Here is a 15,060-nt window from a genome sequence, read left to right as displayed (position 1 = left end):
GGAAGGAGTTGTGTGATGATAGAGCTGTTCAGAAAAAACTAAAAAGTTATAAAGAGAAAAGACCTAATCACCAAAGATAATTGCTGGAGACACTATTTTAAAGGGATATTCAAGGAAAGAGGAAGAGGAAGAGGAAGAAGAAGGAGGAGGAGGAGGAGGAGGACAACGACGACGACGACAACGACAGGAAGGAGAAGGAAGAGGGAGAACACTAATTCTAAGAAAAGATAGGTTTCATATAATAGAAAATCAATGTTCTTTGGAATCTAACAGCCTTGGCTTTGAAAAGATCTTTGTGTCACCAAAAACAACAGACAAGTGATTTAAGATTTCTTATCCATAAACCTCAAGAATATTAATACCTACAGCCTAGCTGGAAACAAAGCAGCAGTGTATATAAAGTGATATGCGCACAGACAACACCCAAGACACATTTCCACTTCCTCCCTTGTCTTCCCCACAGCCATGGTAGGACCCATCTAGTGCTCTGGGTATGACTACCCCTTCCTGACAACCCTGACTTTACCCAAAACCCAAAAGTGCCTTTTACCTCCACTTGACTGTCCCAATCTAGAGAGTCATTCACCACAACATCTGGGTAATCAGGCCAGACCTGCAGAGAAAAAGTGTTCAACACCAATGCTCTAGGCAATTCCCCTTATACACTATATCCTAAGATCATAAATCATGGTCCTAGATGAAATAATAAATGGATTATCATGTAAGAATATAGAGTGAGATGGATTCCACAAATTCCTCAACTATATCCACAAATATTTACTAAAAAAGAAAACTACTGAACTCAGAACCCAAATAAAAAGGGCCCAAAACCAACATGTGCAATCACTAACAGTGGCCCCTCTGAGTATAGAGAATTAGGGGATCCGTGCCTCCATCATACCTTTCCCCAGACAATGTCTTCACTATTTGGATATTTGATAAAGACATCGTCTTCCACTCCCCGAGTGAAGGCAGGATAGGGCTGGGTCTCATTGCCAGAAATGGCCGGGTCCTGAAATCAAAGCACAAGTCAGGTGGGAAAATCAAAGACAAGAATGTCAAGCAGCAAATGTTTTCTCACAGTTTTACCTCTTCTACTAGTTGATTATTTTTTGCTTCCTGTTTACTTTCTCTTTCTTACTGGTGTATTTTTTGTGAAAGTGAATATTTATTGTGAAATTAAGAAAAAAAATATCAAGCAGTAGAAGAAAAGAGAACTTTCTTAGATGGAGCTCCCTAGCTTCTGCCTGACTCTAGAGTTTTTGAGAATCTGGGAAATACACTTATTTTACTGCATTTTTATTTCTCTACTGGTAACATGGAAGTAAAGATAATACACAGAATTCTCCCCACCAAAGCCCATTCATTCTCCCAAACAGACCCCACACATTCCCATAAGGACCAACCAGAATGAGGATGACCCGCATCCCATCATTCCTCATGCGGTTGATCAGAGCTGGGAATCCTGCAAACTTGGGGCTGAGGACGAAGTCCAGTTGTCTCTCCATGTAGTCGATGTCTGAGTACTGCACATCCTAGGATAGGACAAGAGGACACTGAGAGCTACTGGTGGTGAAAGCCCATGTTCCCAAGGACAATCTTTCTCCATTACAGATGGTGAATGTAAATGGCTTCTTGTTGACTATTTATAGTCCCAGCTTTGTCATTGACTTAGTATGGATCCTGGGGAATTCATCTAATTTTAAAAATTTTCACTCATAGTATAGAAAAATACTAATTATAAAAAAATAAAATGTTAATGACTATCTGGAAGGCCTACTGTGAAGATAAAGAAAAACACTAGATGAGAAAGAACTCTTAAACTGCCAATTAAATGGAGTGACGGATTACCTCTCCAAAGAAGTTGCCCCTGGTATCAGTGTACATAAACTTATGTACAAAGGGGGAAAAAAGTTTACTATCCTGTCCTAATACAAATAGGGAGGTAATTATATTACAAAATAAAGCAAAAGAGAAACTTGTAATAACTTTAGAATATGTGATATTGGTGGGACTTAGACATATATGACATTGTTTTACTAATATCATATATTGCATGTGTACCTTAATGGGACAATTATAAGTAGGAGAAAAGTAGAATAAGTTAAGTGTCAAAGTGACTTATGGAATCAGTTTTGATTATGGACCCTTTCTGTCTTAGGGTGAAAGATGGACTTTGTTCCAAAGGAAATGTGTATTTCCTATAAAAACTCATCCCAGGACCCCTACTCTCTGACAGTGGTTTTTACAAGCTAGTAAAATAAAAAGCTACAGTGATCAAAATTGTTGGAACTGAGGACAAGTCTACACATACTGATTGGATTTAGGCTTATCTTTTGAATTAACAAAACTTCAGGCCAAATAACCTTTTACACACTAATGGAACCAAGGACATTCAGACTGAATGCCTTCAAGTCATGTAAATGAAGTGAAAGGAGGCATGCCATCACAGAGAGACCTGGGACCAGCCCTTTCTCTTCAGCCACCATTCTCTCAGATGGGGAAAGCTCCCTCCTGGACCACTGTGCTGGAATGAGGCTCAGGGTGGTACCACATGAGAAAGAACTTTGTGGCTTTGCAGAACATCACAAGAAACATGACAAGTGAATGCAGACACAGAAATGTCTGGGGTAGCTAAGAGGTCACAGAACCAGTATACCACAACTGAGACATACATAGGGGATTTGGGCAGCCACCATGTCATCGTACAAGTTGGAGATCTCATTGTCATTTTCATATCCATAGCGACACAGCTGGAACCCCAGGGCCCAATAAGGGACCAACACAGGCCGACCAATCACCTAGAAAATAGAAAATATTAGTCTTTATAGTAGAGGCCTAGAAATGCTATTCTTGTACACGAAGTAATAAGAATATTTTTTTCAATGTCCCAACTAGACCATCAACAAATTCAAACACAGAAAGATTCCAAGGTGTTTAAGAAGCACTGGGATGCCTTAGTAAAAGCTTCTTGCTCTTCTTTATTGTTCAGTAGAATTCCATTGTGTGTATCTCCCATAATTTTGCAATCCATTCATCTGTTGATGGAGATCAAGTTTGGTTCCATATTTTGACTATTACGAATTGTGGTGCTATGAACATGAGTATGCATATGTTAATGTAGTTCTCTGATTTCAAGCCCGTTGGAAAGATACCCAGGAGTGGTAGAGCTGGATCATATGGTGGATCTATTGCCAGTTTTCTAAGGAATCGCCACACTGAGCTCCATAGCACCTGAACTAGTTTGCACTCCCACTAACAGTGTGAAAGAGTCCCTCTTTCCCCACATCCTCGTCAGCATTTGTTGTTATTTGATTTATTTATGCTACTCAACTATAAAGAATAAAATCAGGTCATTCACAAGAAGATGGAAAGACCTAGAGAACAATATGTTAAGTAAGAAGATCAGCCAAGCACAGAAAGAGAAGGGACATATGTTTTCTCTAATATGCCCAAATTAGGGAGTATTAGGAATACCAGAGGGACTCCAGATAATGTAGGGGAAACCTCAGCAATGCTAGAATGGAAGGATAGGAGAGGAAGAAGGCTGAGGTTGATTAATGGAGGAGCTACATCTGAATATGTGTAAAAGTATGAATATAGCATGGTCCACCTGGATACTCAGGGGGAAAAGAAGAGGGGGAGTCGAGAGGGCACCAAGCGCAGTCTTATGTATGTCATTTTCAATATGTTCCACATAAAAATAAAAAAAATTAAAACCTTCTTGCTAGAATATACCTGCTCTAGGAATTCTAGAAAATCTCATATTATTCTGATTCCTAGAGTTGGTGTTCCTTATCAGTTCATAAGACAGATCCCAGAGGCAAAATGCCAGGGGAAACATTTAGGCTCCACACTGCTGCTTGTGTGATCTTGGTCAAATTTAAATAATGTTGTCAGGCCTATAATCCAGTCCTTGAGAGGCTGAAACAGAGGACCATGTGTCCACATCCAAACTCTCCAACTTAGTGGGACCCAGATTCAAAATAAAGAACAAAAAAACAAAATATCGCTGGGAGTATAGCTTAGAGGTAGGTTGCTCCTGGGTTCAATATCCATTACTATAAAAAGAAAAAACAAATTATGTAACCACTTTGTGCTTCGGCTTCTTGACTTACAAATGGGACATAATAGTAGTATCTGTCTCATGGTATTTTTAAAAGGACTAATTGAGTTAATATTTATAATTTTTGTCATAAAGTAAGGAATATAAAAGTAGCATGCAGTGTAAGTATTTTCTGCCACAACAACCAGCACTATTATCACCAGTCCCCGTAAGGTCTCTACCATCACCACCACTAACATTATACCTACACTCACAGCCATCATCATCCACACTACCAGCACTACCATTATCACATCATCACCCCCACCATCACAAGTATTATGATCACTCCTACCTTTACCATCACTACTAGCAATAGTGCTACCCTCAAAGTTACCACTCACAGCCACTCCCACCAATGCCACTGCCACTATCAGCCCTACCATTCTTATTCCCACCAACACTTTCCCCTAAATCACTGGCCTTACCACCACCACTGATGCCATTACTACCTCTCCAGCTATGCAATAATTAGAGAGGCTAGGAATTTAATGATTATTGGAAGATATTTATGTTCTTTATATTATACCTGTCTGAGAAAGACTGGAAATTATCATATGAGAGTTATACTAATGAATGTAGGATTGGGAATATAGAATGTACTGTAAAAATACTTGACAACCAAATTAATTCTTTTCTACCTCAGTGTACTGCTGAGTGACAAGCTCTGGAGTTGGCCCCAAGAACACATAGAAGTCCAGAATTCCCCCTGTGGTGCGGTATGTCAGGGCAGGCGTGGGCTGGAAAGTCACATCTGAAGAGAATGGACAATGTCAACCAAGATGCAAACCTTCAAAGTGAAGAATAATGTCTAAATGAAAACACTGTCTTTTACTCTACAGTATTTAGTTTAAACTGGGCATGGTGCCGGGCGTGGTGGCGCATGCTTGTAATCTCCACACTTAGAAGGCTAAGACACAGGTTCGAAGCCAGCCTCAGCTACTTAGTGAGGCTCTCAGCAACTTAGTGAGACACTATTTCCAAATAAAATATAAAATAGGTCTTGGAGTAAAGCCTGGAGGTAGAAAGCCCCTGGATTCCACCCCCAGTATCTCCAACAAACAAACAAACAAACAAACAAGGCATGGTGTTGCATGCCTGTAATCCCAGTACTTGGGAGGCCAAGACAGGTGGACTACAGGTTTGCAGCCAGCCTAAGCAATTTAGCAAGACCCTCCATAGCTCAGTGAGACTCTGTTTCCAAAATAAAAAATAAAATAGGGTCTATGGTATTTCTCATTAGCTGAACACCCCTGGATTCAATTTCAAAACACAAACACACAAAATATTAGATATTCTGTACTATAACCACACAGAGTTAAAGAAATTAAGTGAAAAGCTAGAGTCCCATACCTCGATAAATTCCCACTAGTATGCTTTATTCTTTATTATATGTTTTGTCAATTGGATCCTTTAAAATTATCACTATAACTTTTGTTTAAAGATAGTTTAAAATTCAAAAAAGTTGCAAAAAATGCTCAGTTTCTGTGTGCACATCACCCTGATAACATCAATATTATATAAACTTATATACTGTCAAAACTCAAAAACATTGATAAAATAATATTAACTCAGATATGAACCTCATTGAGGTTACCTGAGATTTTTATATAATTATTTTATCCCAACCCCCTCATTTCCAAAACTCTTCTACATACTATTCAAATTTTCATTGCCCTCCTACACCAAGAAAAAGGGCTTTACCAGAGATTCAAATTATTTGGCTGACTCCCACCAATAAACCTCCAAGATATTTGGGGATCACTTGGAATTTACATCATTCTTATGTGATTTTTGCTAAACAAGGTTGAGTTAAATCTTGCTATCACATGTTACTGAACCGAAATTAACATAAGAAACACTTCCCTCAGTGTGATCATTTTAAGTAGAAAATAAAGCTACGTTGTACACAGTCTGAAGTTTCTCAGGATTGACTGCTACACAAAACAGAAATAAGAGAAGAGCGGGACCACCTTACCCATGGCATTGCTGTTCATCAGCAGAATCCCGTGGGCACTGCCGTCCTCCTCTAGTCCCAGGTAGTAGGGGTGGACACCATAGGAATTCATCTTGTACTGAGGATCATGAGGGAGAAGTGAGAAGAGGTTAGAAGACACACTTAAGAAAGATACACAATAAAATTTCTTTGCTAAGATGAGTCTATTTTTCTCTGTAAAGCAAACATAAACAACAAAGGAGCCCCCAAACTGGCTTTTGTCTATGAGCAGAATGAGACAACCCAAAGGGAGTCTGGGAACAAGGAGTTTTTACTTCATGCCCAGAAAGTGGGTGGAGAGAGGCAGAGGTGCAGGTCCCCAGTGCCCCAATCTTACCCCCGGGGGCTGGTCCCTGGAAAACATGCCCCACGTGTGCCAGTTCAAGTCTCTCCGAAAGGCTGTGTGCTCTGTTTCCCCAAAGCCATAGAGGTACTTGGAGGGAAGGCGGGTGGAGATGCGGATGAACATGTCGTTGAAGGTGAAGCCAAGGAGCTGAGAGTCCCAACTGAAACACAACAAACAAGCGCCCATTTAAAAAAGAAAATTACATTTCCTAGGGAATTCAAAGAGCATACTCTTCAAACAGCTCATTTTATGGAAAATGGAGTCTTTGATTCTCCCTTCACTCAGGAGCCAGAACTCAATCTTCTCCATAGTACAATCTCCATTAGATAAAAATAATTACAGACATCCTTGCTGAAAGCCCTTGTCGACCTTCATTTTTCTAGCTCCATCACTCCTCCCAGTGCTCCCCTCACAACACAGAGTTCAATGACTTCTCACCACCTCTCTAGCTACACCCCACACCAGCCCTTCCCTCCACTCCTGTCCCCCAACTCTCCATTTCATGTAGGCATCCACTGATATTTTTTAAGTATCTTATACAATGTCACTCCCATTTTATATTCTTCAATGATTATCCATGAAAACACCTTAGGAAGCCTTCAAGACATAAACCCACCTAACACCCAGCCTCGAATCCCACCATTCACCTGCATCCTTATTACACAGGACTTCTCTATTCCTTGACATGCCAAGTTGCCTCCTTTCTTATGACCTATGTTCTTACTATTCCTGCTACCATAAATGATCCTTCTCTTCTCCCAGAGCTCCATATGGTGGTTCATTCTGCTCATGCTTTTACTTAAAATATCACTTCCACAAACAGATCTGATCTAGTTTCAAAATCAATAACCTCCCCATAACCAAACTTCCCTTGTATTTATTTTTAAATATATGACTTACTGTGTTAAATAGTTTTTCTTTTTTCTTTACAAGAATGTATGGTGTAGTTTTTATTATACCATTCCCATTTGATTAGGACAGAAAGGTTAATCAATTTCCTCAAATTGCAATATTGTTAAAGGAAAAATCAGTATTCAAATATTGATAATACAATTTCAGACAAGAGAGATCTTGAGACAGTCTTCATTAAAAGTTGTAGAGACATTAAGTAGGGGATATTAAATATGATGATAAAATGATTATCTGTGACCTGTAAGATATAGTACTAGCTGTATTGGGATAGAAATCAGAATTTATAAGAATAAAACTGGGCAAAATAATAGCAATGAAGAGGTGATTTAGTATTTTAACTTCCCTTTTATATTGTCATATAAATTATATTTGTTAACCCAGTGTGGTGGTGTATGACTGTAATCACAGTACTTGGGAGGCAGAGGGGAGGATTACACATTTGAGCACAGGCTTGGCAACTTAAGATTTTTAGCAACCTAGCAAGGACTTGTTTCAAAACAAAACAAAAAATGGCTGGGTATATGGCTTGGAGGTAGAACACCTCTAGGTTCAATCTCCAATGCCACACACACACACGCAAAATATCTTTCTTATAATGATACCAGAGACCTCAAGTGTTCTTAATCACAGTATCTAGTACAACACCTAACATAGAGAAGACACCCCATAAATAGTTATTGGATGACCTCCAACTTACTCATGGATCTGGAAATAGACAGTGTGATGCTTTACACTGGGGAATGCCCAAGGACAACGGGCCTGGCAAGGAGTCTATAGGAAACCAGCCACTCCAAACCAAGCCAGAAGCCACTTACATGACAGTGCCTGTACTCTTGCGGCGAATTTCAATCCCAAATGGATTCTTCTTAATGAGGACATCATACAGTCGGCTCTCAGGGGTGCTGGATGGAACCGTGGGTAGGTTCAGAGGGACTGGGACTTCATACCGATTGTTGTTGGGATCATAAATCTAGGCCAGAAGACGTTGATTTTAAGTGAGGATACAGAGAGAATTACGTTCTGCTAATGTATTAAATAGAGGTTGCTTGTGTTCAGCAATACAGCATTGCTTAATTCAAATTAGAGAGAAAAGAATTTGAAATGTTTTCCTCATAAAGAAATTATAGACAATTGCTTGTTGAATAATCAAGTTATTCTTAGTTGATCACTGAATAAGTGTAGCAAACATCACAATGTACACCATAAATATGTATTATTATGTGTTTAAAAACTCATTTTAGGCAAGAACAGTACTCTTGAAATCTATATATTTAGCGGGGTGTGGTGGCACATGCTTGTAATCCCAGCACTTGGGAGGCTGAGACAGAGGATTGCATAGGTTCGAAGCCAGCCTCAGCTACTTAGTGAGGTTCTCAGCAACTTAGTGAGACCCTGTTTCCAAATATAGTACAAAATAGGTCTGGGAATGTAGCCTGGAGGTAGAAAAGCCCCTGAGTTCCACCCCCAGTACCACCAAAAAAAAACCAAAAAAACAAAGAGAAATCTATATACTTAGAAGAACCTTGACATTTTGACAACAGTCTGGATGTTATATTTTTGTCTTCTTTAAATCAAGATATATTGGAATTTATTAGCATATCAAAGAACAGTGCCAGATTTGACATTTTATTCTGAGCCTTTCATATTTATTTGGAAACAGGGTCTCTTAAGCTAGGGAGGTTGGCTTCGAAGCTGTGCAATCCTCCTGTCTCTGCCTCCCAAGTGCGGGGATTACAAGCATGCACCTTCCAAGCACGGGGATTACAAGCACCACCACGCCCTGCTCTATTACACTTTTATTTCTATTATTAGAATCAAACTCATTTTAGCATTGATGCTAACTAGAAATACCACTCTATAATCAGTGTGGTTTAGAACGTAAAACTTTTTTTTTGTTGTGTGCAAATACGTTAGAATGTGGTTATACTTGAAAGTTTTTCAGAATTAAAAAACTCATCTTCTCAAAACATGAAGAATTTTTTATTAAAATAATTATACATGTCTTTTCCTAGAAATTATATATAAGTTGATCCATTGAGTATCTACTTTATCCCTGCATAATACTTTACTAACACTAGGAATATGAACTGAATAAATCAAGGTTATTGTTTTATGAAATTCACAAGTCAATAAGAAGTGAAAGACACAGGTTCACAACACATGGGTAATGTGGACTAGGGCATAAATATGTGGAAAAACTAAGAGCTTAGAAGCAAGATGCCTAATACTGTTTCTGGGACATTGAGGGGGTTCCTTGAAAGAAATACAAGCTGAGACTTAAGAGCTTTGTTACTATTATTCAAGCTCCGGAATGAGATCATGAGCCATTTTGATAAACTACAGACACCAAAGTACAGAGACAGATATTTTGGAAACAGTTACTATGTGGTCTAGGGGTAGAATGCATCATAGTTAAGGCTGGATATCCAAGAAACTTCATTTCTTTGAAAGCACTAGGTGACTACCACATGCAGATGCTCTGGAGAGCATGCAAGCATAAGTAGCATTCTCTCCATGAGACGATGTAAGAACTCAGGGCAGGTTTATGTCAGATTGTGCAGAGCCTTTTAGGAAGATCACACTGGCCTGCCATTTTTACTTTCTCAACAAACATGTGACTACTTCCCAGCCACGAGCCTCTGTGTGAGACTTCAGAAGCACCAAGTGGATATGAGAAACCCCAGTCCTGAAGAAGCCAGAAGCGTAAAAGAGAGACAGACATAATCACAGATAATCCATCCCTACTCTTTAGATAAATTAAACCATGGAAGGAAAAGAGGTCACTATACTTTGTTGAGTATTTCACACAGATATATCAAATGCAGTGTACCAAACTGAATATATGGTGTTACAACGTTTAGCACAAACCTTTTCAGCGTTCTTCAATTCAGTTAGTGTCACTACCTTCTGCACGCAGAAGCTAGATGGGACGATGCTATTCCTTCTTCAAGCTTCCCTGTCCTCATCTTTATCTCCCATCGACTGAGCCTACCTTCTCAGGCTCAAACACACCCTATCCTCCCTGTATCCTTTCATGTACTAGTCCAAGCTCAAGCTCCATCTTCAGCCTCCTTACTTGTCTCTCTGCCTCTTGTTCTCAAAAATATCTTCCTAACAGTAAACATTATAACCTTCCAAAATGCAAATAGGTCTCCTAATACAAACTAGGTTCTAACAATGGTCTCTCATTTTGTTTGAGATTAGTATGATGATCTGGTCAGTTATAGCATAAAGTTCAAAAGAGTGGTCTTATTTTAGGTTTCTATGACATTGACTGGAAAAAGGAATGAAGCTTGTCAAATTATATGCATATAAGTATATGTCACAATGAAACTTATTCTCGTGTACAATTATTATTCAGCAATTAAAAAAGAAAATGAATTTGGAAAGGGCCTTGTCAGTGCCCAACTCATGGACCGTGTTTACCTTGAACTGTAGCATTTCGTTCTTGTGGAAGGTCACTTGCAGGCGCAGGGGGTTCACAGGTGTGGAGGGGAAGTTGTTGGCATAAACAGAAGACGTCAAGGAGATGTCTGCAGAGGCCCCCTGTGAGCTATACTGCACATTGCTGACAGAGTACAGATCGTTGGCAAAATAGCAAAAAGGGACTCCGGGGGAACTGGATTCCTGGAAATTAATTACAATAATATGATAGATTAACACATGATACTAGAGTTATTAGAAAAAGTTATCAAAGGCAATTTGTATGGAGAGAAAACCACCACATTATTCATTCCCTTATGTATCTTTTGGTAGTGACAAAAATCTAAATTCCTGATTTCCAAGAAACAGTCTTAACAAAAAATATCCCACTTCCTTTTACCCACTAATCATAGCCAGTTCTGGTTTCTTTGGAAGCCCTGGTTTTCTAGGGATTCTGAGTAGGTACGCAGGCACTGGTGCTTTAGAGGATTTTAGCAGACATTAACATGCTCAGCGTGGTTACCTCCCAGACACAGCCACGGGCAAGACAGTTTGCTTCAGAAGCTCCATTCTCATCCGGGTAACAGTCTATCTTTTCTTCATCTCTTATTTTGAGGTCCCACTCCACTGTGTATGCCTCTCCCAGGGTAAGAGAGATCTCGGTGATAATGGCAACCTGCAGAGGTAGAGGAGTAACAAGGGAGTTCATCCTCAGGACAAAGGCCTGGAACTACTATACTAGCAAGACAAATAGACTGCAGCTTACTTGAAGAGAGAACAACAGGGGACCATTTAAATGGCAAAGGGGCAAATGACACTACTCTATCAGAATCTCCTACATTACACTGTGGAAAGGATGTGACCAAGGAAAACATGCTGTGATCACCACTCTTCATTCCTTTTCTAACTCCTTTTGCCCTCTTTATTCTGTCAGGAAGGCTCTCTTTGGTTCCTCTCAAATTCAGCAAACCTTGCCTTGCACTTCCCAAACCAGTGTCTCCCATTGTTCTGGAGAATTGGAAGAAACCAGCAATAAGATTCATATTGCTTGGGTTTTCATTCCCATTTTTTTCTCTCAATTATTTCAGTCTGATTTGTATTGACCATAAAAGTGCTGAGTTGGGAAAATTTCCTTCCATTTCTGACTTCTCAGCCTCATTATTTCTCCAATCCAAGATACTAAAAATATTAACTCTTTTGAATTCCACACATTATGTAAAATATGTAAGGTTTTGCTCTATATTTCTGTTACATTTGAGTTTTCTTTAACTAGCACTCTCCATAGCTATCATCCTCTTTTTTTATAAAGCACTAAGATCACTTTTGTGTGCAACTCAAATGGTTTGACTTTGCCTTATACATTACCAGATATATACTACGTGTTTTCTAACTTTATAATGCATGACACAATGTATGTTGTCAGGAAAATATATAATTATATTAGAAGTCTTATAAAGCCATTTATTTCTATAAATTTGTTAGGTCCCATACAACCACCCTAATTGAACAGATACTGTGACAGGAGTACCTGGAGGACCTAGTGTCAAGATCACTTAGATATAAGGTTTCCCCATAATGCTAAGGGATCAGAGGACCTGATAACAGGCTGCTTGGGATGGTCAGGTCTCACTACAACTGGTGAAAATGTATTTTCTAATTATTCTCTAACTAAAAGGTAGTAACTGGGTAGGATTATCACATTCCTTATCTTAAAGTTGTTCTTAGAGTGAAATTTTGGGGATTAGAGTCTATCTATCTCAATAGTCTTATTTATTTATTTATTTATTTATTTATTTATTTATTTTGGTGGTACTGGGGTTCCTGGAAGCCCTTCTACCTCTGGGCTACACTCCCAGACTATATATATATATATATATATATATATATATATATATATATATATATATATATATAATTTTTTTTAAAAAACAGGGTCTCTTAAGCCAGCACAGCTGGCTTCGAACATGCACAATCCTCCTGTCTCCACCTCCCAAGCACGGGGATTACAAGCATGTGCCACCATACCTGGCTTTTCTTTAAAAAAAAAAAAAAAGAGGCTCCTAGAAATTTTAAGTCTTCATCCTACCCCCCACTTGATCCTTTCAGCATGAGCCATCAGCTTTCAGGATCACTTTTCCTCTGACCCCACTGCCCACTGTCCTAACTTTGCTCTCTTTTTGGGGGTCATAACCATTTCTTTGAAGGTTAATTCAGTGAGACAGAGCAGAACACCAAAGGCATAGAAGATGCTCAGGATGGGAAAGCCATTTTTCCCCTTTTCTCTTCCCTGGCACCTTCCCTACTAATTTCAGTTCAAAGCATGTCATTTTAGTGTCTTCTCCCAACCCTCTGACATCCCCACCGCAGGCCTCAGACACCACTCTGATCCTTCAGGAACCCAGGCATGCTCAGCGCAAAGAGATACCATGATTCTGTGAAGAAGCTGTTGAAACCTCCTCAATAGAAGGCATGCCTACCTTCAGGTTAGGATCATAAGTGACTTTGGGAGAAGCCTGAGTTAAGACACCATTCTGTTTCACTGTAACACTGTTTGGTTCTTCTGTCCCAAGGATTTTAATCTCCTGAAATGCTAAATTGTTGGGGTCCCTGTAGTTTGATCGTGTAATCTTCACATCCAAGTGGTTCTGCAAAACAGTTAAGCACAATGAAGCACCCAGGCTTGCCTGAATCGCACAGATTAATTTGCTAGTCAATCAACAGCTCCATCTAGACCAGATGTTCCCCTGATCTGAACACCTTGTTTTCTCTCTGCATGCATACTCAAGGAGAACAAACTTACTGTACTAATAGTCTGATTACTAATACTAAAACCCAATGTCAAATGTGTGTGTGTGTGTGTTTTAAACAAACAACTATATTTATTTTCATGCAAGCATATATAGATAATTTTATTAGTTTTGACAGTACATAAAATGTGCATTTGTGTATGTGTTCCTGATATATATACATATGTGACTTATATTCCTAAACACACATACATAGATACACATCACAGAAAATCATAGTTAGAAATATTGCTTTGCTTCACTAATATTATTGGCTCATTTTGCTAAAACATATGCTATAATTTTTATGAGCTAAGTCACAAATGGAAATGTGTTCACCTATAGTAATTAATGCAAATGAAAAACAAGAGCAACCTTTTCCCTACACAAGCACATATGCACTCATGGTCAGACAAAAGCCCACGCCTAAGATTCATAAACATACGGTACTCACTTGGCTGGCAGTAAACTCACATAAAAGATAGGTGCTATTGGCCACAGTATCTGAAATTAAAAGAAAAACCAGTCAGACTTGGCCTGCCTACCACAGAAGGAATGAATTCATATACCTCTCCTTAAAGCTAACCCTTTGTTGCAAATTGAAGCATTTTTTTTATTTGTAGACAAAATATTTCACTATGTCTATGCACCAAAACTGTCTATCCATCCACCAAGCAGTGGACACTTCGGTTGTTCTACACCTTGGCTACTGTGAACGATGCTGCAAGGATGTCAAACTGAAGACGTATGTTTTACATAAAGATTTTATTTTGTTTTTGTATATAGCCAGAAGTAGGTTTTCTGGATCATTCAGGAGTTCAATTTTCAACATTTTGAGGGACTCTCTACTGCATCCTCTAATGGCCACGGCAATCACTTTCACCAACAGTATACTTTGGTTTATTCCAGTATTTCCACACCCTCATCAATGCTTATCTTTTTCATAATTAACACCCTAACTACAGAAAAGGTGATATATCATTCTAGTTTTATAATTTGCATTTCTCAGCTGATTCATGATATCAGAACCTTTTTATATACCTGTTGACCATTGTATGTTTCCTTGGAAAAAAATCTGCTCAGATTCTTTGCCCATTTTTAAATCATGTTATTTATTCTTGTACTATTTAAATGCGTCTCCTTGTACATCCTTTATGTAACTGTCCTTATGAGACTTAGAATTTGCACACGTTTTTACAGCTCTGTGGGCTCTCTTTTCATTTTGTTGATTGTTTCTTTTGCTGTGCAAAAGCTTTATAGTTTGAAGTGATCCTAATGATGTATTGTTTACCTCTGTAATGTGTGCTTTGGGTATCTTATCTAAATGAACACTGTCAAGACCACTGTCAAGAAACATTTTCCCTATATTTTCTATTAGTTTTATGATTCTAAACCTTATCATTTTTCACACAAAAAAGTATGAAAATAGCCTCAATGTGCATCAGCAAATGAATGGGTAAGGCAATTGTGGCACATGTATATATGTACCATT

At 38.8% G+C, this 15,060-nt stretch overlaps 2 protein-coding genes across 2 annotated transcripts in view; both read right to left on the bottom strand.

Annotated features, from left to right (window-relative positions):
- The window catches only part of MGAM (maltase-glucoamylase), a gene marked incomplete at both ends in the record, with an annotated part of 169,693 nt that overhangs the window by 21,590 nt on the left and 133,043 nt on the right, over positions 1 to 15,060 (bottom strand). The gene's annotated exons all lie outside the window — the stretch shown is intronic.
- LOC308267246 (maltase-glucoamylase-like) overlaps positions 1 to 15,060 on the bottom strand; it is a gene marked incomplete at both ends in the record, with an annotated part of 28,870 nt that overhangs the window by 11,830 nt on the left and 1,980 nt on the right. The window contains 12 exons of the mRNA XM_080701821.1: positions 527 to 613; positions 902 to 1,012; positions 1,407 to 1,535; positions 2,676 to 2,801; positions 4,747 to 4,859; positions 6,084 to 6,180; positions 6,439 to 6,607; positions 8,175 to 8,329; positions 10,786 to 10,986; positions 11,306 to 11,458; positions 13,260 to 13,427; positions 14,014 to 14,072. Coding sequence (XP_080557947.1) covers positions 527 to 613; positions 902 to 1,012; positions 1,407 to 1,535; positions 2,676 to 2,801; positions 4,747 to 4,859; positions 6,084 to 6,180; positions 6,439 to 6,607; positions 8,175 to 8,329; positions 10,786 to 10,986; positions 11,306 to 11,458; positions 13,260 to 13,427; positions 14,014 to 14,072 — 1,568 coding nt within the window. The remainder of the gene's footprint in view (positions 1 to 526; positions 614 to 901; positions 1,013 to 1,406; positions 1,536 to 2,675; positions 2,802 to 4,746; positions 4,860 to 6,083; positions 6,181 to 6,438; positions 6,608 to 8,174; positions 8,330 to 10,785; positions 10,987 to 11,305; positions 11,459 to 13,259; positions 13,428 to 14,013; positions 14,073 to 15,060) is intronic.

Source organism: Muscardinus avellanarius (assembly GCF_963383645.1).
Source record: "Muscardinus avellanarius genome assembly, chromosome: 9".
NCBI lineage: Eukaryota > Metazoa > Chordata > Mammalia > Rodentia > Gliridae > Muscardinus > Muscardinus avellanarius.
The sequence above is the reverse complement of the archived record's forward strand: the minus strand, read 5'-3'. Positions and strand labels throughout refer to the sequence as shown.